The 21,946-nt window shown below is 46.4% G+C and overlaps 1 protein-coding gene across 7 annotated transcripts in view; it reads left to right on the top strand.

Annotated features, from left to right (window-relative positions):
* Window positions 1–21,946, top strand: part of FGF12 (fibroblast growth factor 12) — a 291,558-nt gene that overhangs the window by 212,379 nt on the left and 57,233 nt on the right. For all 7 annotated transcript variants that reach the window (XM_061634545.1, XM_061634543.1, XM_061634546.1 and 4 more), the window contains exon 3: window positions 5,594–5,697. In XM_061634545.1, the coding sequence (XP_061490529.1) occupies window positions 5,594–5,697 (104 nt within the window). The remainder of the gene's footprint in view (window positions 1–5,593; window positions 5,698–21,946) is intronic.

The following is a 21,946-nucleotide window of genomic DNA, read 5'->3' as shown; positions in this document are numbered from 1 at the left end:
TTGGTGTAAGGCAGCTTGCGATGTGCCTGAGCAGCCACACTGTGCTGAGGCTAATTGAAGCGAAGGAAGGAAGGAATGCAAAGCCACGTCCCTTGCTGGTGCGCAGAATATCCGAGCAAGTGTTTCTGCGGGCTCCGCGGTAGCGGATATGGCAGTGCTGATTGACTGTGCCAGGCAAACATCTCTGGTGGGAGGAAGCAGCAACAGCAGCGCCTCCCAGCATGTCTGATGCAATCCCAGCTACTCCCCCCCCCTCAAAACACATGAAAATGTTATTTAAATAAGGAGACCTGTTAACATTTAAGGGTTTTTTGGTAATTAACAGTCATCAGGTGCACATTGTAATCCATCTGCTCTTGGGAGGCTCATGACATTTATCCCTCCCCCAATAATCTGTGAGCTAAGAACTGGCAGAGCCAAGCCAGATCCTTGCACGTCAAGTTGTGTAAAGCTCGGCCCTTTACAGTGATGTAGGCAGGGTAAGATCTTACTGAAACGAGTTGGCTGGGGCTGATGGGAGTTGTAGTCCAAAACATCTGGAAGGCACCAGGCTGAGGAAGGCTGCCTGTATTGGAACTGTTTTTAAGATGTTTTGTTTTAAAGATGTCTTTAGTGTTTTATCACATTTTTCTGCCCTGAACTCCTTTTGGGATAAAAGGCAGGATATAAATTTATTTATTTGTTATTTATTATTTTATTTATACCCCGCCCTTCCTTCCTTATTATTCCTTAATAAAATATATGGAATGCCCTCCCCACAGGACCTCCTCTGGTGCCATTTTTATGTCATTCTGGTACCAGGTGAAGTGCCCAGGCATCTCAGCCCCTTTTATAGCTGTTTTTAATTATTGTTTGACAGATGTCATTGATCATCGTACTTTACTATATTGATATCTTCTTTCAGTTGTGCACCAATAATGCTTATGTGGAACAGTGGCTCGCAAATTGACTAAATGAGTACCCCAACCCTCAAGGAGTAGTACAGTGGTTGTGTTAGCCGGCTCTTGCTCTGCATATATCCAACTATTCCATTCTGTCTTGTGGCTCCCAGGTCTCTTTTGCAGAACTTGTCTGCCGGCCTCCCACTTGCCGTCTGCAGAGATTGCATCATTTGCTCATCAGGCAAGGGTACGATGCCATCTTGCAGGAAATAGATTTACCCTACAGCTCAAAACACAATAAAGCAAAACAATTAGCCGACAACAAGGTCAAATAAGGAATATGCGACCAGGCAGCCTTTGCGTGAATTATTCAGAACATCACTTTCTGTCCCTGTCTGTTTCCTTGATTGCTTCTGTTTCTATTCAGTTTCGTTTACATGATCCAGGGTCACAGGTGGGGGGTTCTTGTTTCCTCCCTGATAGCTCTTTCTGTTTGTGTCTCTTCAGACACAACAGCAAACCACAGTTTGTCCTTATGTGCATGAACCTTGCACTTGCAAGGGGAGGAAAGCTTCTGGACCAAATATTTTGTCGAATGTGGGAAATGATGGTTTGTACAACCCCCATTTAGCTAGAAAACAGAGTTGACAAACCACACTATTTTTAAGTGAACGTAACCTCTAAACACCCTCCCCTTCGCACACAGAGGAGCCTGAGACTTATAATGGCTCTGGTATATTATTGAGAAATCATGGTTTGTTGCTGCATCTGAATCAGCCCACTGGGGGACTGGAGGTTATGTGCTGACTGTGGGTGTTAGCGCAGGAAACAGGCATTGCAAAGAGCCAGTTTAATGAAGGATCATGTTTTTGGCTTGAGGGAACCTTATTCTGTTTTGGCAGTGGAGGGGTGTTACTTGAATCCTGGCTTTTTGTATATATGCAGGCTTAGGTACGGGTCACGTTTTCAGGCCCTGATTTGAAAACTGGGGATGATGGTGGAGGTGTCTGTAATCTGGGAGCTTCAAAAGTTGATTCTGCAGTGAGATTCTCCTTGTTGATACTGAGGAACATTATCCTTCCTGTTCTCAGCAATTTTGAGACAGTCCCTCATCACAAGATAAATGGACTGCAGCGAGTGAGTGATGGCAGCCATTTACCTTCATTATCAGTAATGATGTGATCCATTTTTTTCAGTCAAAAGTGCTTATAAATAGATTTGTTAATTGCAAGGTTTGGGTGCACTGATGTAGAACCAAACATTTAGAAATAGTTTTCTGCCAGACTGGCAGAACTCACTATGAAGTTTGGCCACTTCTCACAGAGGAGATCAAGATTGGGGTCACCCCTTGGCCCAAACAGGTAATTCTTTTTTTAAAAAAAAAGTTTAAAATAATTCACATATTTAAATTTGTGATGTTTCTCCACATGTGAAATTGTTCTGTTATCTAGACTGCATTCTCCAGATGAAGCCTGCACTTGTCTTTTCAGAGGTGTGTCTGGTACCTTCATTTTACAGCTTTCATCGTATGCTGAAGATGCACCTCTTTACCCTGGCCTTTGATACCTAAGATATATCGTTTAGGACCCTGTTTTTCCGATTGTAAATTGTTCTAACTGATTTTAATGTTGTGTTTTTATATTGTTGTAACCCGCCCTGGACCTTATGGTGAAGGGCAGGTAAGAAATCCAATGGACACCACCACCAGCTTAGAGCCAAATTATGTAAGAAGAGAAGTTTAGCCCTGTAGTCAGATTAGCCCATCCAGTCCAGCATCCGATTCTCACTGCAGCCAACCAGATATCCCAGTGAGAAGCCCCCTAGCCGGGCCTGAGGGCAACAGCAACACCCTCTCACTTGTGATGCCCAGGAATTATTATTCAGAGGTACGCTGCCAGATGTTACATGGGAGAGAGATGTTACCTTTTTTTCTTTTAATGAAAAGCAGCCATGGGATGCTGACCAGAGGAAATGGGAACAGTCTTAGAGCTGTTGGCTAAGTGCTGTGCTTCAGCTGTTGATGGGTTGTTGTTTCACTGCCAATATATTAAAATATATTTTAATAGGAGATTGTCATCCAAATTGAACAAACATTTGCATTTAACAACACACCAATAAAGTCCAACAAAACTAGCCACCGATAAGGCCAAGGCAACGCGGATGTGCTTAATTCAAAGTAATCGGAACAGGCGTGGTTTGAAGCATCTGTCCAGAGCACAGGTTTAGCTGCTCTGTTTTATTCCAGTAACCCGGTTTGCATGTCACTTTAAGACAGGAGTGGGGAACTGGATCCAGCTGGCAGGACTTATCTACCACACCCCTTGGCTGCCCACCTGTCAATCACCTGATGTCAAAATGGCAACTTCAGAGAGTGAGCTCTTTTAAAGTTGTGGTGTCAGAGCCAGTCAGCTGACAAATCACCTTCAAAGGAACTCCTCTCAATGCCAAGCATCTGATGGGTGCTGTGAGCAACCCTTCTGGAGGTGTTCTGACGGTGCCAATCAGCTGATTGGTAGTGACAGTATTCAGCTCCATCTCAGCTGATGGGCCCAAATGGACTTCAAAGGGGCTCCTTCTCTGCCTTGTTGGTAGTGATCAGTTGGTGGGCACTGAGAGGGTTCCTTTGAGCCAATCCCTGCCATGTCTTTACCTGACCTACACCTGATGCCACAAATACCACAACGGCCCCCTGGCAGTTGATCTGGGGGGTTCTGCATGGTACCATCTTGTCCCCCATGCTGTTTAACATCTATATGAAGCCCTTGGGAGTGGTCATCAGGAGATTGGAGTGAGGTGTCACCAACATGAGGATGACACCCAGCTCTATTACTCTGTAACATCTGAGTCGGGAGAGGCTGTACAGGTCCGTAATCTGGGGGTGCTCCTGGATCCATCTTTGTCACTAGAGGCCCAGGTGACCTCCGTGACTAGGAGTGCCTTTCACCAGCTTTGGCTGGTAAGACAGCTGTGGCTGTTTCTGGACCGGGATAACCTGACCACTGTTGTCCATGCACTGGTAACCTCCAGACTGGACTACTATAATGCGCTCTATGTGGGGCTGCCCTTGGGGTTAGTACAGAAGCTGCACCTGGTGCAAAATATGGTGGCGCGACTGCTCACTGGGGCAGAGTATCGCTAACAGGTTATCCCACTGTTGAAAGAATTGCACTGGCTGCCCATTAGCTACCAAGGCCAAGTTCATGGTTCTAGTTTTGGTGTACAAAGCCCTATACAGCTCGGGACCAGGATATCTGAAAGACCGTCTTATCCCTTATATACCCAGTCGATCACTGCACTCTGCAGGTGAGGGGCTCCTGCAGATACCATCTTATCAGGAGGTTCGTTCTGCACAATATAGGAAACGGACCTTTAGTGTGGCAGCACCTACCCTGCCGAATTCCCTCCCTTTGAGTATTAGGCAGGCGCCATCTCTGCTATCTTTTTGGCGCCTATTGAAGACCTTCGTCTTCCAACAAGCCTTTTAAGCAGAGACCGTATCCCATTCCACGTCTGTGTTGGAATTGCTTTTGAAGATGTTTTTAAAGCTTTTTTAAAAAGATGCTTTTAATGAAGTTTTGTTTTAATGTTTTGTATGCTGCCCTGGTCTGCTTCTGGGAGGAAGGGCGGGGAAGGTTGTCGTGACTGCCCCGGGGTGGTATGGACCCAAGCCCAGTGGGCTATTTGTTTCTCTGGTTTTGCTGTTTTCTGTTGGCTTAACAATGGCTACCTTCAGATTGTCAGTGGTGTAGTCATTTTAGACTCTGGACTTAATGGTATCCCAGGCAGTCCCCTCTTTGGATGGTAATGTGTGGCACATCACTTGGTCCCAAATGGGGTAAGTCAGCCTTGTGGCTGCATTTGGCACGAACATCTAGGGCCTCACTCATCCGAATGAGAGCCTCCCAAAGTCCTTCTGTGACTGCATCACTTCATGTGGTCTGACTTATGTACATTAAAGAACATAAGAAGAGTCTGCAGGATCAGGCCAAAGGGGGCCCCTCTTGTCCAGCATCCTGTTCGCACAGTGGTCATCCAGATGCCCCAATGGGACAGGACCTGAGTGCAAGACCACACTCCTCTCCTGCGGCTTCCGGCAGCTGGCATTCGGAAGCATAGAACATAGCCATCTTGGTTAGTAGCCATTGACAGCCTTGCCCTCCATGCATTTGTCTAACACTCTTTTAAAGTCATCCAGGTTGGTGGCCATCCCTGCCTCTTGTGGGAGCGAATTCCCTAATTTAACCCTCCGCTGTGTGAAGAAGTCCTTCCTTTTGTCTGTCCTGAATCTTCCAACGTTCAGCTTCATTGGATGTCCATGAGAGAAGCAGGGAAAGCGCTATCCGCATTCTCCATGCTATGCATCAGTTTATACTCCTTCATCATATCTCTTACTTGACTTTTCTCTAAACGAAAAGAAGCAACAAGAACCCGAACGCTGCAGCCTTTCCTCATAGGGGAGTTTGGTCCATCTTTTTTTTTTTGCTCCTGACTCTACTTGGAGTAAATTGTGGACTGGTTCAAATAGGGTAAACTGGCCCTGGCCAACTTGGTGCCCTCCAGATGTTCATCAGGTTGGTGAAGGCTGGGTCAATCCGTGGAGAATAGGGGCAGAGGGAGCCTGCTGTGGGATGCTTCTTGTCTTGGACTAGTGAGCTGGATGACTCTCTTTTTCTTCATGCTAACCCCTTCTCTCTCCCTTTTCTCTCTGCCAGCTCTCTTCAATCTAATTCCGGTGGGTCTTCGTGTGGTGGCTATCCAGGGTGTGAAGGCAGGCCTCTACGTGGCCATGAATGCAGAGGGGTATCTCTACAGCTCAGTAAGTTTGCAGCGTTGGGTGTTGGGTTGTCTTTGGTGCTGGCTGGATCCTATTGGGGTTCGCTGAGCATTTATGGGTTAAGTGAAGAACATTTCAAGGCAGTAGATTTTTCACCTGGGGTGTAAGCATGGCTGTATAACTTTCTTTGAAGAATAGGTAGGATGCTGCTTCGAAAATGAGTCTTGCCCCTCCTCTCATGTGTCAAGTGGTTTGACTGCCTTAAAAAAGAAAATGAAATGGGTCCATGTATGTTTTGACATAAATATATATTGTGAAGCTGCTTTGGGGAGGGGAAACGTGTGTTGGTGATGTCATGGGTGCTAGCCACTACCAAGCTCATTTTCCCTATTTCTTCTTGCTGACACTATGCAGAGATGGGTCCTTGGAGGAATAAATCCATTGGCTCCGTTAGGGCAAATGGGGCACTGCCCCACCAGCCTGAGTCTGCCCACAGCATTCCACCAGCTGCTTGCCTTCCTACTTGCAGCCAGTCCAGGGGGTGGCCCTGCCTGCCACTTTCCTCCTCAGTGTCAGCGTTGACCTTGAAGAACTTAGCAGGGAGGAGGATGTGGGCAAAATTCTCTGCCATGGGCTGTGGCTGCCCCTTCTGTTGGTTTCCCTGCCCTCTGCCCTGCCAGTCCCATTGGGCACCAGTCACTGCTGGCTGTTTTTCTCCCAGCTGACCCTGGCCCGGAAAAAGGTACATTGCTTGGTAAATTTCCATTTGGAGGCAGTGTTTCATTTGAAATAAAGAAGTATACAGTAGGGCCCCGCTTCTCGGCGCCCTGCTTTTCAGCGTTCCACTAATACGGTGCCAGCAGAACGCCCCCGAGGAGGAGAAGATCAGCCCTCCTTCGGTGCGATGAGTTGGAGTGCGGGGAGCTCCAGCCCCCCCTCCAGCTGATCACGCCGGAGGAGGGGAAGATCAACTGTAGCGTGACACAGCTGATCTGCTCCTCTTCTGGAGTGATCAGACTCCTGCTCGACCTGATCGCGCCCGCGGAGGGGAAGATCTGACCTTCTCCTCCTCTGGCGTGATCAGCGGGTGAGGCTCCAGACCCCTGCGCTACAGCTGATCCGCTTTTCGGCGGTTTTCACTTTCCGGTGGGGGTCTGGAACCTAACCTGCCATATGAGTGGGGCCCTACTGTAGATGGAATAAATGGCCCCATCAGTCTTTTTTCTCCGCTTCAAGCAAACCTTTGCAAAGATCTCCTGACAGTCACTGTTTCCTGGACTTTAGCAACAGGCCTGGCCTGAACCGTCCTTCCTTCCACAGAAGCTGATGTGGCAATGACAGGTAATGGCCTTGGATGTATTGTGGCTTGGGCATATTGTGTATTCAGTGGAGCCACCTGGAATTAGCATATAAATTGATCGTAATCTGGAGGAATTCTGAACAGGAATCAGAACAATCAGAGCTGGCCCTTTCATGAAGCAATATGAATTGGCCATTTCAGATGGCAGGCTGTGGCCGAACTGTGCGGAAGACAGATTTGAAACATGGAACACAGGAGCAGACAGCTCCTATTCACTTCAGTTGTGCAGGCAAAGAAAAACCTCACAGTATATTGTGATCTGTTTTAATTAGTGCAAAACGTGCACGTATACCATGACAGTTTCCCCCCTTGGGCACCCAACGTGACTTGTGAGAGGTTATTGTGTAAATCTTACTTTGTAGTATACCATACATCCAGTATGGGGTAGTCTTGTGCCCAGATAGATTGGTGGAGGAAGGTTTGGTACTGTGCTGCATCAAAATTTACCCAGGTTAGTTACTCAGAGCAGTTGTGAGGAAGGCGGTGGGGTGAGTAGGTTGGAGGGAAGGGATTGTAGGGGAAAATACCTGTAAAAGCTGCCTATTTTACAAATTCCAGCACAAGTGCTTTTTAGAAGGGGCATGGAAGGGCACAGGGAGGTTAGTTATCAGGGGACTCATTTAAAATAAATAATTGATTCTTGCTGATGTATTAAACAGGGCAGATAGTTTGCCAGCAGTGCGTTCATGCATCACTTGATTCTGCTTGATTGCTGCATGATTAAAGCGGTTATTAAGGTGCACGCTTGGGGCTGAAAATGTTGGGGATCAGAACGTTTCTGGCTCCGTTGTTTTATGTTACTGGACATTCAGGGATCCAGCACAACTAATGGGCACAATCCACCAGTGTTCACACCTCTTCTTCATTTGCTTATTTAAATGCCTATCCTGCTTTATTTAAGCGGCAAGGGGAGAGGCAATGTAAAAGGTGTGCAACAATGATAGAAATACAGGTGCAATTAACGTCTGTTTTCCGCAGCCAAGGGGAGCAAGCAGGATGAGACTGACTCTGGACTGTCCCACCAGACTGAAGGGGAAAGGGCTGTTCAGCCCCCCCCCCGCAATGAATATAGTGCAGTAGCAGATCAGGGAGAGAGCTGCATTAAGCCTTTCTCATTGATATGCTTACTTCTGTGTAATAGAGATGGGCCAAAATTCCATTGAATTTGGATTTAGCATCAGAGTTTTCAATGGTCTGCACATTCTCCATCTTTGCAGAGCAATTCTGTTTGCTCCAAACTTCAGTGGCTTTCCCCTAACACCAGATTTTTCTCCTCGAATATTCCCTCAAATATATTGTTCTTTTATTGATTTTTTTACTTTACACACAGCACAGCACAACAGTACAGCTCTCTCTCTCTCTCTCTCTCTCTCTCTCTCTGTGCCACCCCTCTCCACTTGAATAATCCAAGCTCCTTGCAGAAGGAAGCAAGCCAAGTCTCGCCCACATTAAGGACTCAGGGCTTGCCAAAGAGGAGGTGGGGGATGGGGGACACTGAAAGCTGCTTCTCTCCTTTCCTTTCCAAAAGGAAAACAGCCAGTCTCAGCTAACATGAAAACTGATCAGTCTTAGTCACAGCTGAGGAGGAGGTGGCAGCAAAGACGCTTACCTTTGTTTATCAATATTTTTCTTTCATTGTTTAAACTGAACGTTAAGTAAATCATGGTAATTCAAGTTTATAGTTAAGCTGTTTATAGCACTTACTATTATTGTAAGCCCTCAGTCGCCTATTAAATTCTACAGATGCATTATAAACTTTTACAGGTGACAGTATTATAAAGAAATATATTCACAGAAAATAAACAGTACATTGTCAAGTACTTTCTTGTTAAAGTAAATTCATTATATATCAATGTAACCCAAAATTAAAGGCTCAGGCATCTGATATAATTAACATTGACTACGACAAACCAGCCGCAATGGTAAAAGTGGCAAACATGAAAATTTGTTTGGCAAAACACCATGATGAAATTGGTGGTGATGTTTCCACTGACTGAGGCTTTCTGTGAGCAAAATGTCCAATTTTTAAATTAACCTCCTTTTGAGTTATGAGGACTCGCGTTACTGACAATGTTAAAAATGGATAACTTTAGGATTTTTCCTGCTTACAAGAAGATACTTAAATTCTGTGGGGTTTATCTTTTTCTCTTTTGGGGAGGGAAATGGTAAAAAAAATGGTACTGGTGATATTGAAATTAAGGGCTTGCTGTTTAGACTTGCATTGTAAAAAGTGCCTCTTCCTTCATTTGAAAATGAGGCTCACTAGCTATTCATAGAATCATAGAATAGTAGAGTTGGAAGGGGCCTACAAGGCCATCGAGTCCAACCCCCTGCTCAATGCAGGAATCCAAATCAGAGCATTCCCGACAGATGGCCCAAACATTTTTAAAGCATCATCTTTGTATGGATGTGTTTTAGATTTATATATTTATATATATTGAGACCTTATCCCAGTCTGCTTCTGTGTTGGAATTGCTTTTTAATATGCTTTTAAACCCTTTTTCTGAAAAAATAAATAGGTGTTTTTATCTTTTTTTTAAAAAAGTCTTCAAAGCTTTTTTTAATTTAAAAAAATGTTTGTAAAGTTGTTTTGTTTTAATTTATTTTAATGTCTGCTTTTATGATGCTTTAAAGTGTTTTTAGTGCTTTTGTTTGCTGCCCTGGGCTGCTGTGGGAGGAAGGGCGGGATATAAATCATATATATATATATATTCCTAGAAAAAGATGCTATTGGAACGTGTTGAGCATCAAGAGCAGAGCGATACTTTGACACCGTGGTCTTCTTGGATGTCTTCCAACTGCACAATCCCTCTCGCTGCCTTAGTTACATGAGCCCTCTCCTCGGATTGCCATTTCAGAATTGGTGGGGCAGAGAGTGGTCATAATGACCAACAGTCACTTCCTGGGGAGCTGCCTCATGCCCAGTCCGGCCATTGGTCCACCTAGCTAAGTATTGTCTGCACGCTGACTGGCAGCAGCTCTCAAGGTTTTTCAGACGGAGCCTTTTCCAGCCATCCCTGGTGGCCCCAGGGATGGAACCTGGGCCCTTTGGCATGCAAAGCAGCTGCTCTACCCACTGAGCTATTGCCCTCCCAAAGGAAGGGGCCCTTCCCCTCCGGTTTCAGCATTCCTCCTCCCTCCCTCGGGAAAATTGGTTGCTGATCAGATTGAAGAAGCCTGTGCTTGCTTGCTTAATAGTTGGTTTTGCTGAGAGAGAGAGAGAAAAAAAACTCCATTTCGTGTGTTTTTGAATATTTATTTGTTTATAAAATGTCTTACAAAAGTGTTTGTTTTGTGAAGCTTTGGAAACACCATAGATGTTTCATTATAGAGATGGAAGGGACCTTGAGGTCAGCTAGTCAAACCCCTTGCTCAGGATGCAGCTATGGCATCCCTGACATGTGGCTGGTCGTCTAGCCTCTGATGAAATACCTCTTGCAAAGGAGAGGCCCTAACCTTCCCTGCCCCGCTGCAGCTCTCAAGACAGCCCCTCTTCCATTGTTGAACTGCTTGTACTCTTAGGAAGTTTATCCTGATGTTAGTCTGAATTCTGCTATCCTGCAATTTCCACCCGTTGTTTTGTGCTGCCTCCTGGAGCCACAGAGAACAAGGTGGGCAAGCAAGGAGGGAGCCACCCCAAATGTACACCAGATGAAGAAAGGGAAAACTCGCAAAGTGGCTGGCCAGTAAACAGCCAAAAATGGAAACTGAAGTCGTTTTAGTGCTGCCCGACACGTTTCGAGCTGCACCGATGAGACAGCAGCGTGAGACTTCCACTAGATTGCCCTTGATAAAGGGTCTTTGTCACCCGAAACTCATCGGGCAGCAATGAAACTACTTCATTTTCCATTTTTGAATGTTTACTGGCCAGCCACTTTGAGGGTTTTTCCTCTTTTGGCCACAGAGAACAAGCCTGCACTGTTTCCTGTGTAAGAACCCTTCAGATATATTTGAAGACTGCGATCGCGTCTCCCCTTCAATTCTCTTTTCCAGACAAAACATCCACAGCCACCTGCAGGCATCAGCTTCCAGGCCTAATCACCTTGGTCATGCTCCACTTTCTTCTTTGTGCAGGTGGGTGCCTAGAATTGGACACAGCAGCCTTTTTTCATTCTTTGAAAAATTCAGATCTGCTTTTCTCCACCGACATACAATCCCTTGTCGCTTAACTCTGGCTCTGAATTCCATTTGAACAGGCAAAGGATAATTAAATTATTTAGTGGAAATGGTTTGGAAAGCAAAGAGTGCAGTTTGCAATATTTAAAACCTCATCTCTTTTCAGCAGGAGGGAGAGGTGTGGCTGCAGCTGATAGCTTGAAATGCTGAAGTTATAGCTTCCTGCTGTACTTCAAAGCTTATCGCTAATACAGGCATGGAATTATTATCAGTTGTTGCCTACTCCCCCCTTTTTAAAAAAGCTCTAAATAGTTCTCTTTTTCAAATAAAAGAGCTCACATCCCTTTAGGTTCATTTTCATTTCCTCTTCCAGTTTGGCCTCTTTTATTCTGCTCCATCGTTTTGCATGATAATAAACAGCCATTAAGGACCCAGCTATGTTTTGGCAGAGGGTTTTCCCCTCTCCTGGTTAGAAGTATTCCATCACTCCCACTCCACCAACTGGTACAATTTCATCTCTGGTCATTCAAGGTCATTGGTTGGAATTGGGCATAAGATGTTGTGTTCTTATCAAGCTGGAAAGCTTCAGGGCTTAGTACCATAAGAACATAAGAACTTAAGAAGAGCCTGCTGGATCAGGCCAGTGGCCCATCTAGTCCAGCATCCTGTTCTCACAGTGGCCAACCAGGTGCCTGGGGGAAGCCCGCAAGCAGGACCCGAGTGCAAGAACACTCTCCCCTCCTGAGGCTACCAACTACCAACTACCAACAGAGTTCCAGATGCTATAGAGAATGTACTCGACATGACCTGGGCACAGCATCACTTAAGGAGCCGCTTCTCCCCAAGGCCCTCCTCTGCTTGTTAGGACCTGCCAGTGAAGGTCTGTTCTGTGTTCCATTTCTGTGTGAGGTTTGATTTAGGATTGTCTATAGCAGGGCCCTTTCTGTCCTGGCCCCGTGACTTTGGAATTCACCACCAGGAAAGCCCACCAGGCATCTGTAGCTTCAGGTTTCTGGTGAAGAGTGTGTTGCTTAGGCATTTTGCTCTCACTTGTTATTTACTAATTTTGTTTCTTGGCCTCTGTTGTAGTTTATAATTACTGGTACTTTATTTTATGGTTTTCCTGCTAGTTGCTTCATTTTTATTGATGTTGGCTCTGATCCAGGATTAGTTGAAGGAAATAGTTGCACATAAGAACAGGCAGTCCTGGATAAGGATGCGTACACCCACCTGCATTAAAAAGATGCATCCAGTCTACTCATTGATGCGCCAATGCGAAGTGTGATGCAGATGTGGGTTGGCATCGAGCTGCACACGTCTGTCAGTAATGCACATGGATCTCTCTTGCTGGATCAAGGTGGTCGTGTTTTCCTGTTGCTCCATTTTTCAGTGTTCTTAAATTAGATTTGATTTTAAATTATAGATTATAAGCTGCTTTGAAGGTATGTTTTTTGAAAGGTGTCAGAGAAATTTAACACATGGGGAAAAAACATATAACATGGTGGTCCATCTTCAGCTTGTAATAAGCGAGCACTGGGTGGCAGCGGGGTAAGGCTGATCCTGGAACAGATGGAGGAGGAGGAGGGGCTTGCTGGATGAGGTCTTAAGAATTCAGCCATATACACAGTGGCGGCTAGTGGCTCCATGTCAGTGGGGCAGTGGAATCCGCTCCAGGGTTTGCCCTTGAAAGTGGAATCCGCTCCTTGAAAGTTCAGATTAAAACCTGAAGTAGATTCTACTGCTCTGCTGACCTAGAGTCACCAGCCACCACTGCATATATGAAGACAGGGAGGGAAGTGATTCCAGATACAATGTTATGAAGAAGTCCCTGCTTGGGCAGTGAAGATCATAGAATCATAGAAACATAGAATCGTAGAGCTGGAAATGGCCTCTAATGCCATCGAGTCCAACTCCCTGCTCAGTGCAGGAATCCAACTTAAAGCAGACCCAACAGGTGCCTGCCCAACTACCTCTTGAAGGCCTCCAGGGTTGGAGAGCACACCACCTCCCTAAGTCATTGGTTCCACTGTCATACCGCTCTAACAGTTAGGAAGTTTTTCCTGATGTTCAGTCGAAATCTGGCTTCCTGCAACTGGAGCCCATTATTCTGTGTCTTGCACACTGGGATGATCGAGAAGAGATCCCGGCCCTCCTCTGTGTGGCACGATATTTACAGACTGTCCTTCATATGGCAAAATAGATGCTGCTCCTTTGATATCTTCAGGGACTATCAATGCTGACCTTCAGATGCCTGGTGTGTACAACATTCAGAAGCCTTCTTTAGTCCTAGTGTGCATTATGCGAGGAGTCCCTGGTGCAACAAGAAGAGACCCTTGGGTATGGGCACAGCTTGGGATGCTCAGCTTTATGGGCAGAGGGTTCTGTGGCAATCCGAAAGGCTGCTGCTGCAGCATGAGACCTTACCCCTGTGTAAATTGCTTTCCTGGATGACCTCCCCTGGCCTTAACTTGATCCCTCTTTCTGCCTCCCTCCAATGTAATTTCTGGCCAGAGAAATATAGCAGAGTTTTACAGCAACAACCACATGTGCATGCTCTTTTTTCACTCTTCTCTGTTATGGTCCACAGAGCCTTCGAGGTCTGGAATTAGAGCAGCCTTCCCCAACCTGGTGCCCTCTGGATGTTTGGATTACAACTCCCATCAGCCCCAGCTAGCACGACCGTATCAGCTGGGATGGATGATGGGAGTTGCAGTGCAAAACCTCCAGAGGGCACCTAGTTGAGGGAGGCAGAATTAGACGAAAGAGAATGATATAGAGATGTTGCTGAAAGGTGCACCACTGAAACAGATGCTTAGCTCTGAACAAATAGATAATTACTGAATTCTGGTCTCGAGAGGGAGCCCTACAAGACAAACTGGGTGCAGCAGAGCATATATTCATTCTTTCCACCCCAAACCTACCCGTATTCTGGTGAAGTGACATTTCACTGGTGTAGCAGGGCAGCTTTGGAATTCCAGTTATGATACTGTTGATACTCACAGCTGAAGTCTCATCGTTTCCAAGTCGGTATGTTTTTGCACTGAAGCCCTAAACAGTCCTGCTCAGTCGACTTCCAGTGCCAGAGAACAGCACCCATTATTTCAGCTGTGGTGATTTCCAAGTTGAATCAAATATCAACAGTGCTGTAAACGTTTTGTAAGCTGAGTGGAAAAACTGCATCCGACATTCTATAGAGTCCCAAGTTCTGACATCCTTGGAATCGGTGTAAGAATATACTTGATAAGGCAACATCACCTTTGTAAATCATCCCAGTGATGAAATAAAATTTCTCTAAAGAGTCTCCGCCTGAATGCTTTTTTTAAAAAAAGGAATTCCTATTCTATTTTGGTCACTGGCACTAAAACCATGCAGCCCAACACAAAAATTCTGCCTTTTATCTTCTTTTCTGTTTCTCATGAATATTTCTTATCATTCATAGAAAACAGTTTTAGGGATTTCCTAACTGCAGCACTTTCCATTTACCCACGCATCTGTTCTTGTCCCCTAAACGCAAACTGTCTGGACTGCCATAGAGAGACTTTTAATTTGCCTTCTACCTGGGTTGTTACCCTTTGGCAGCAAGCATTCCATAATGGAAGGCTGCACGTAAGAGAGCACCCGTGCGAGTTCTGAGACAGTGACACACAGCACATCATTCTCAGGGTATACTCTCCAGGAGTGCCTGCCATCAAGGACAGGGAACATCTGTGGCCTTCCAAATGCTGTTGGCCCCCAACTCCCATCAGCCCCAGCCAGCATGGCCAATGGTCAAGGATGATGTTGGAGGCCAACAATATCTGGGAGTCATATATGTTCCCCATCCCTGCCTTCTAGGGTGTCTTTCATGAAATCCCAGGCTATGGTCTGAAGGCACATGAGGCCAGCTTCCTGCTGAAGCTAAGCAGGGTCAGGTCTGGTCAGTGCCTGGATGGGAGACCGCCTGGCAACCATATGCAAGCCACTTTGGGTTTCATGAAAAGAAAGGTGGGGTATAAATGTAATAAATAAATAAGTAAAGAATAAATACATGAAATCACCTCCATTTGTTAATCAGATGCAGGGCTAGGAATCTGTACAGGCCTCTCCGCTCTCCCGGCCTAGATGGGAACCTCTCACTGTCTCTGGTAAATAATCCAAAAGTATGCGCATGGTAGTGTGGAGGGTCCCATCCAGGTTGGGAGAGGCTGAGCTTCCCAATGTGATCCTCAGCAACACAGTAGCCCCTCAAGACTTCCCCAACTTGGCTATGTTCAAACTCCACTGTAGGAGGCAGATGCTTCTGAAGAGCAGTTTCTGGATACCATGGGAGGGGAGAGTTGCTGTTGCGCTCAGGTCCCACTTGCAGACTTCCCTTTTGGGCATCTGGTTGGCCACTGTGACCAGGGCCAGTTCTAAAGGGCGGCCAGGTGGGACACTGGCCCGAGCTCCAGGGGCCCCTGAGGGGCCCCTCTGCCCCCTTTCTGCGATCCGCCGCAGCAGCTGTGGATCGCAGGACAGGAGGAGCTTCAAAGCTGCCTGCCATCCCCCCACTTCACCTACCTTTCTCTCTGCTGTTTTTTACAGTGCGCGCAGGGTTGCCATCAGTCAAGATGGAGGCCGAGGTTTCCGTAAGGGGCTGAAGCCTCTGCCCCCCTCTTGGTTGATGGCAGCAATGCGCGTGGTGCGTGCCATCAACCAAGATGGTGCCAGAGGCTTCAGCCCCTTACAGAAACCTTGGCCACCATCTTGATTGATGGCAACCCAGTGCGTGGAGTGCGCATAGCCGCAAAAAACAGCAGAGAAAGGTAGGTGAAGCGCGGGGATGGCGGGTGGCTCGGAAGCTCCTGTCCTGCAATCTGCGGCTCCTGCCTGGAGCCGGCCCTGACTGTGACAACAGGATGCTGGACTAGGTGGGCCACTGGCCTGATCCAGCAGGCTCTCCTCATGTTGTTAATTGGTCCATTATAATGAATTCTGAATCAGGTGCAGGCCAACTAGTCTTGCTCTTTATTGAAAAGTTCTTTGGGGGTTTTTTGCACACCTTTTCAATTCTTGCTCCACTTGCCCTTGGTATATAGCAAACATTTCTCCTGTTATCAATTTAAACACGTTACATTGGTGGTTGAAGGGTGGCAATACAGATGAGCGAGAGCCAGATGAAATTGTAAGAAATTCCTTTTCCTTTCCTCCTCTTTATTTGGCGGGAAATAAATCTTTTTCGGATGTTAATTGCTGCAGCGATTGTGTGTGTCGAGGGCTTAAAGTTTAACAGACTGCCAGCCATGGCATATCTCAGTGCAATTCAGGATCTGCAATGTATTCTGAGAGGTATTTGAGAGGGAGAATTATCTGCTGCAATTGTGCTGCCTGCATCTGTAAACACTGACTTTGCAACTGAACCTTTTTTCAACAACAACAACAACACACCCCTGATGTATGATAGACCATTGGAGAGTATGCTGGCTTTCCCCCCTTCCTTTCTCATCTCTGAAATAACCTTAGAGGATCTGAGAAGTTTTGGAAAGCAGGGAGGACTGCTGATAGCGTGCCCAAAGAAGCTCTTGTTTGCTGCTTGTGACAAAGGAATCAGAGCACCTCCAGAATGACTCTATTCTTCAGGAGTGATTCAGGTGCCTACTGTAAATTTAGGTTTGCACGATTAAAGTGAATTAAAGTGCTCTGCCTCCATAGCATAACAAATCTGCTTTTTAAAAAAGAAACAAACAGACTTCTTGTGGTTAGAAAAGTGACACACTGAAAAGTGTTGCGTGAACAAAAGGATTAATGGGAAGATGTGTAGTATTAGTCTTACTATAGTTATTATTACTAATATTATCTTAATTTATTACCCACCTTTCGCTCTGAGGTCCCAGGACAAGTTACTCCAGGCTAAAATACATAATTAAAATCTTAAAAACACAACATCACAAAAAATATAGGTCCCCAAAATGTACAGGATAAAGAGGTTCATCTTCAGCATTCACCGTGACGGTGCCAAATGCTCCTTTGTGGGGAGGAAGTTCCACAAGTTAGGGGCTGCAACTATATGCTGATGGTCATATAACCACCCCATGGACAGATCAGAACAAATGCTCAATAAAGAGCCCACTTCATGAGCTGTGCACGAGGAAGTCAGGATGAACGCTCAATAAGTATGTTCTCTAGAGGAACCCTCAGATAATGGTTTGCTACAGACAGAGAGGACGGCCATCGCTTGTTCTGAGGGGGTGGTAGGGAAACATCCACTGCAAACCAAGCATTTGTGTTGACCAGCTTCATTCCAGGAGAGCTGTATCCTTTAAACAAAACCAAAGCAGCTACTCGCATATGTGAGGAGTCCATTGATTCCTCCAGCTCTGTGTATGCTGGCTTGGATGCTGGCCATCTCGACCATTAGCAAAGCAAAGAGGAGTTCTCTTTAGTTTGGATAGTTTCTTTCTAGTTTCCTTCTAGAATTTCCTTCTAGAACACTGCTCCCTGCTTTGAAGGGACATGGAGAGGCTTTCTTGATGCTCGCCTCCATGAATCCTGGCCTCCTCTCTCTCTCTCTCTCTCTCTCCCGCATGCTCCGACTCTGGCCCAGATGCTCACACAATTGTGTTAAAAGCTTTCCAAAATGTAGAAGTCACTCTCTTGATGGAAATGAGAGACGACAGGAAGATGGTGAATCTTGCTGCGTCTTCACTGCTTCCCTCCCAAGAGAGTGAGGCTTTTCCCTTTTAAGGGGCTGAGGGCTCCGTGGAGGATGTGCTACTGATAGCGGTCCACGGGTGTTGTGCCTCCGCTTGCACATGCAAGCATCACAGGCTCCAAGGCCCACCTGCTAATTGCTGCAGTCAGTGCAGAACCCAGCCGCAGCTGCCGCAGCACGCTCCTTCAAGCTTTATGAGATGAGATTTTGTGCTATGCTTTGAGTGGGAATTTATTTATTTATTTAAAATATTTCTATCCCACCTTTTTACCCTACAATAGGGCCCTCAGGGCGGCTACAATAAAATAGCACACATATATAGTAAAATACACAATAAAAACACAAACATTACGGTAAATTAAAATGCATAAAATACAGTTAAAATACATAAAACGCATTATGCATACACGAACAAACCTACATGCATGTATATATCTGCATATACGTATAAGAGAGTGAGAACAAAAGATAAAAATGAATGATGAAAAACTTTAAACAGTGTCAGTCTGACCCGTCAGTCCCAACCAAAGACAGGGTTCAGATTGGGTCACAAAGCACAAAAACAGATCCCAAGAGAGAGACTCGAGTCTTCAGGGACTTCCTGCTTGCAAGGTGCTTCTTTCGCCTTTGTTCATATGCTGAAGAACCTGAATGTTTTATTATTTATTATTTATTATTTAATTTGTATCCCGCCCTTCCTCCCAGCAGGAGCCCAGGGCGACAAACAAAAGTACTAAAAACACTTTAAAATGTCATAAAAACAGACCTTCAGATACATTAAAACAAAACAACTTTAAAAATATTCTTTAAAAAAGCTTTTAAAACATCTTAAATAAAACGGGTTAAAAAACATATTGTTTTAGAAAAAAAATGTTTTTAAAAACATATTCAAAAGCAATTCTGACACAGACACAGACTGGGATAGGTCTTAACTTAAAAGGCTTGTTGAAAGAGGAAAGTCTTCAAAAGGCACCAAAAAGATAAGAGAGATGACGCCTGCCTAATATTTAAGGGGAGGGAATTCCAAAGGGTAGGTGCCACCACACTAAAGGTCCGTTTCCTATGTTGTGCAGAACGGACCTCCTGATAAGATGGGATCTGCAGGAGGCCCTCACCTGCAGAGCGCAGTGATCGGCTGGGTATATAAGGGATAAGATGGTCTTTCAGGTATCCTGGTCCCAAGCTGCATAGGGCTTTGTACACCAAAACTAGAACCTTGAAGTTGGCCCGGTAGCAAATGGGCAGCCAGTGCAATTCTTTCAGCAGAGGGGTGACATGTTGGCGATACCTTGCCCCAGTGAGCAGTCTCACTGCCGCATTTTGCACCAGCTGCAGCTTCCGGACCAACCTCAAGGGCAGCCCCACATAGAGTGCTTTACAGTAATCCAGCTTGGAGGTTACAGGTGTGTGGGCAACAGTGGTCAGGCTACCCTGGTCCAGAAATGGCCACAGCTGTCTTACCAGCAGAAGCTGGTAAAAGGCACCCCTAGCCACAGAAGCCACCTGGGCCTCTAGTGACAAAGATGGATCCAGGAGCACTTCCAAACTATGGACCTGCTCTTTCAGAGGGAGTATGACCCAATCCAAACCAGGCAACCGACCAATTATCCGAACTCGGGAACCACCAACCCACAGTGTCTCTGACTTGCTAGGATTCAGACTCAGTTTATTGGCCCTCATCCAACCCACCACCAAGTCCAGGCACCGGTCCAGGGCTTGCACAGCCTCTCCCGATTCAGATGTTACGGAGAAATAGAGTTGGATATTATCAGCATACTGCTGACACCTCACCCTAAATCTCCTGATGACCGTTCCCAAGGGCTTCATATAGATGTTAAACAGCATGGGGGACAAGATGGTATCCTGAGGCACCCCACAGCACAACTGCCAGAGGGCCAAAAGACTGTCACCCAATGCTATTCTCTGAGAGTGACCTTGGAGATAGGATCGGAACCACTGTAAAACAGTGCCTCCGATACCCATCTCACCAAGTCGGCCCAGAAGGATACCATGGTCAATGGTATCAGAAGCCGCTGAGAGATCAAGTAAGAACAACAGGGTCGCACTCCCCCTGTCCTTCTCCCGATAAAGGTCATCCATCAGGTCAACCAAGGCCGATTCAGTCCCATAACCAGGCCTGAACCCAGACTGGAATGGTTCAAGATAATCTGTTTCATCCAAGAGTACTGAATGTTTGCCAGAGAATCCCGTATTCTCTGTATCCTGTATTCCCAGGATTCTGAATCATGTTCTAAGGTACAACTCAGTTTATCCTAGTGTTGAGCCCAAAGTTATCCAGCTTCAATTTTTACAGTGCGGATAGTGATTTCAAGACCTGCCAGTCTTTCAATACTGTTTTTCCTACCTCTGCTATTCCTTAGGTAACTATTCCCCCACTCCCCAGTTTGATTTTTCTTTGTGTGATCCCAGCCAATCATGGATCACTTACTAGATGTGAGTGATACCAGCCAATCAGGGATCACTTACTAGGTGCAAGGATGTCACAGCACTGTGTAGCCAGTCAGAGTTAGCTACATGCCAACATCAGTAGTGGCAGCCAACACAGTGCCCTGCAGACATTGTCGGACTACAACTCCCATCATCCTTGACCTTTGGCCATGCTAGCTGGGGGTGATGGGAATTGTAGTCCAACAAGATCTGGAAGGCACAATGTTGACTACCCCTGCTTAGAGTGAACAAAATACTTCCAGTACTAGTCACATGGCAGCAGCGTCACTAGCAGGAGTGTGGACCTTTGGTGCACGCCCTCCCAGGGGCATGGACGAGGTCGCTGGGCTTGTGTGTGCGCACGCATGCGCGCTTAAGGTCAGCTACCCCATCCATGCCCCTGGGAGGGCGCGCGCCAGAGGGACACCCAGCCGGAGAAGGCCTGGGAACGCCGGAACGCCTCCCTCGCTCAGCCGACGCTGCTCCCGGTCTCGCGCGCCCGCCCGCCTCTGAGGAGGAGTTGGAGCAGCCTTGCTGGGCAACGGCACGAGGCAGGGCAGCTCTGGGTGTCACCCCCCTCATGGTGACACCCGGGTGCGGGCCGCACCCTCAGCACCCTGGTAGTGATGCCCCTGTCACATGGGAGATCCCAGGCAACAGGACCATTCTGTAAATCCACCACTGTCTCAGTCTTTTTGCAATGATCCGTTAAAAAAAATAAATCCTGAGGCCCCCTTTCAAATCTTTGCAAAACTGCCCCTCCTGTTTTCATTCAGCACTAGTTTATGCAGCTCACTGTTGGCCCATGCAAAGTGGGGCCAAACCACAGGTGGCACAAGAGCTCCAGGATCATCTGATGTCTTTTCCTTCAAACTGGGTGCAACTGGCTGATAATTCGATGAAAGAAGCCGTGCTGGGGGAACAGCATTTGACCCCTCCCCTTGCGTTGTTCCCCCTAATCTAAATAATCTCCAAAACTAGCTTTGCAGATACCCAGCTACCTTTCAAGGAAGCCGGTCAGCCATTGCTGACGGTCTCACTGAAGAATCCTTGGGATGCTTCTGAGAATCCAGTTTTGGGTCTTCCAAAAACGGAAGTGTGTTTCTGTGTGTGTGTGAGAGAGTCCCTGCCAAGATATAAAATTTGCAACCCTTCCTCCACCCTCACACCACATTTGCTGTGGTTATTGGAAAATACCTAATGTGTCCCCTGGCAGGGAAATGTACAAGAAGGTTACTTTCTTCATTAGCTCTTTGTATAGATGCTCGTTGGTCAGGCTAGGCCGGTCCTTCTGACACGTGGGCCATCAAAGTCAATGAATGGCTCTTTTAGTGTGTAACTGTAGAATCAGCAAGGGGAAAAAAGGCATTGATTTAACCTGGCCTTTACCTTGCAGCGAATAAATGAGAAGGCGAAACGCGTCTCTGGGTGTTTTGTACCCTTTGCAACTCAATAAGCTGCCTTTGCTGCACCTCGAGCGGATAAGGATAAACAGCCCCTTGCACAGGCTGCTATTAAAGGTCATTTGGACTTGTAAAAAAATCAGAGAACCAGCACAGACCTCTCGCTCGCTTGCTCGCTCTCTCCCTTTCTCCCTCTCTCGCTGTGTCAGCACAAAGCATAGTTAACAGAGCTATCCGTCAGCCATCAACCTACCCAGTAATTGCATGCAACTAGATCTGTGTCTTAGTGGCCCT

This window comes from Rhineura floridana, chromosome 7, assembly GCF_030035675.1.
Source record: "Rhineura floridana isolate rRhiFlo1 chromosome 7, rRhiFlo1.hap2, whole genome shotgun sequence".
NCBI classification, from domain to species: Eukaryota; Metazoa; Chordata; class Lepidosauria; order Squamata; family Rhineuridae; genus Rhineura; species Rhineura floridana.
This window is presented reverse-complemented; position numbering and strand designations above follow the sequence as displayed.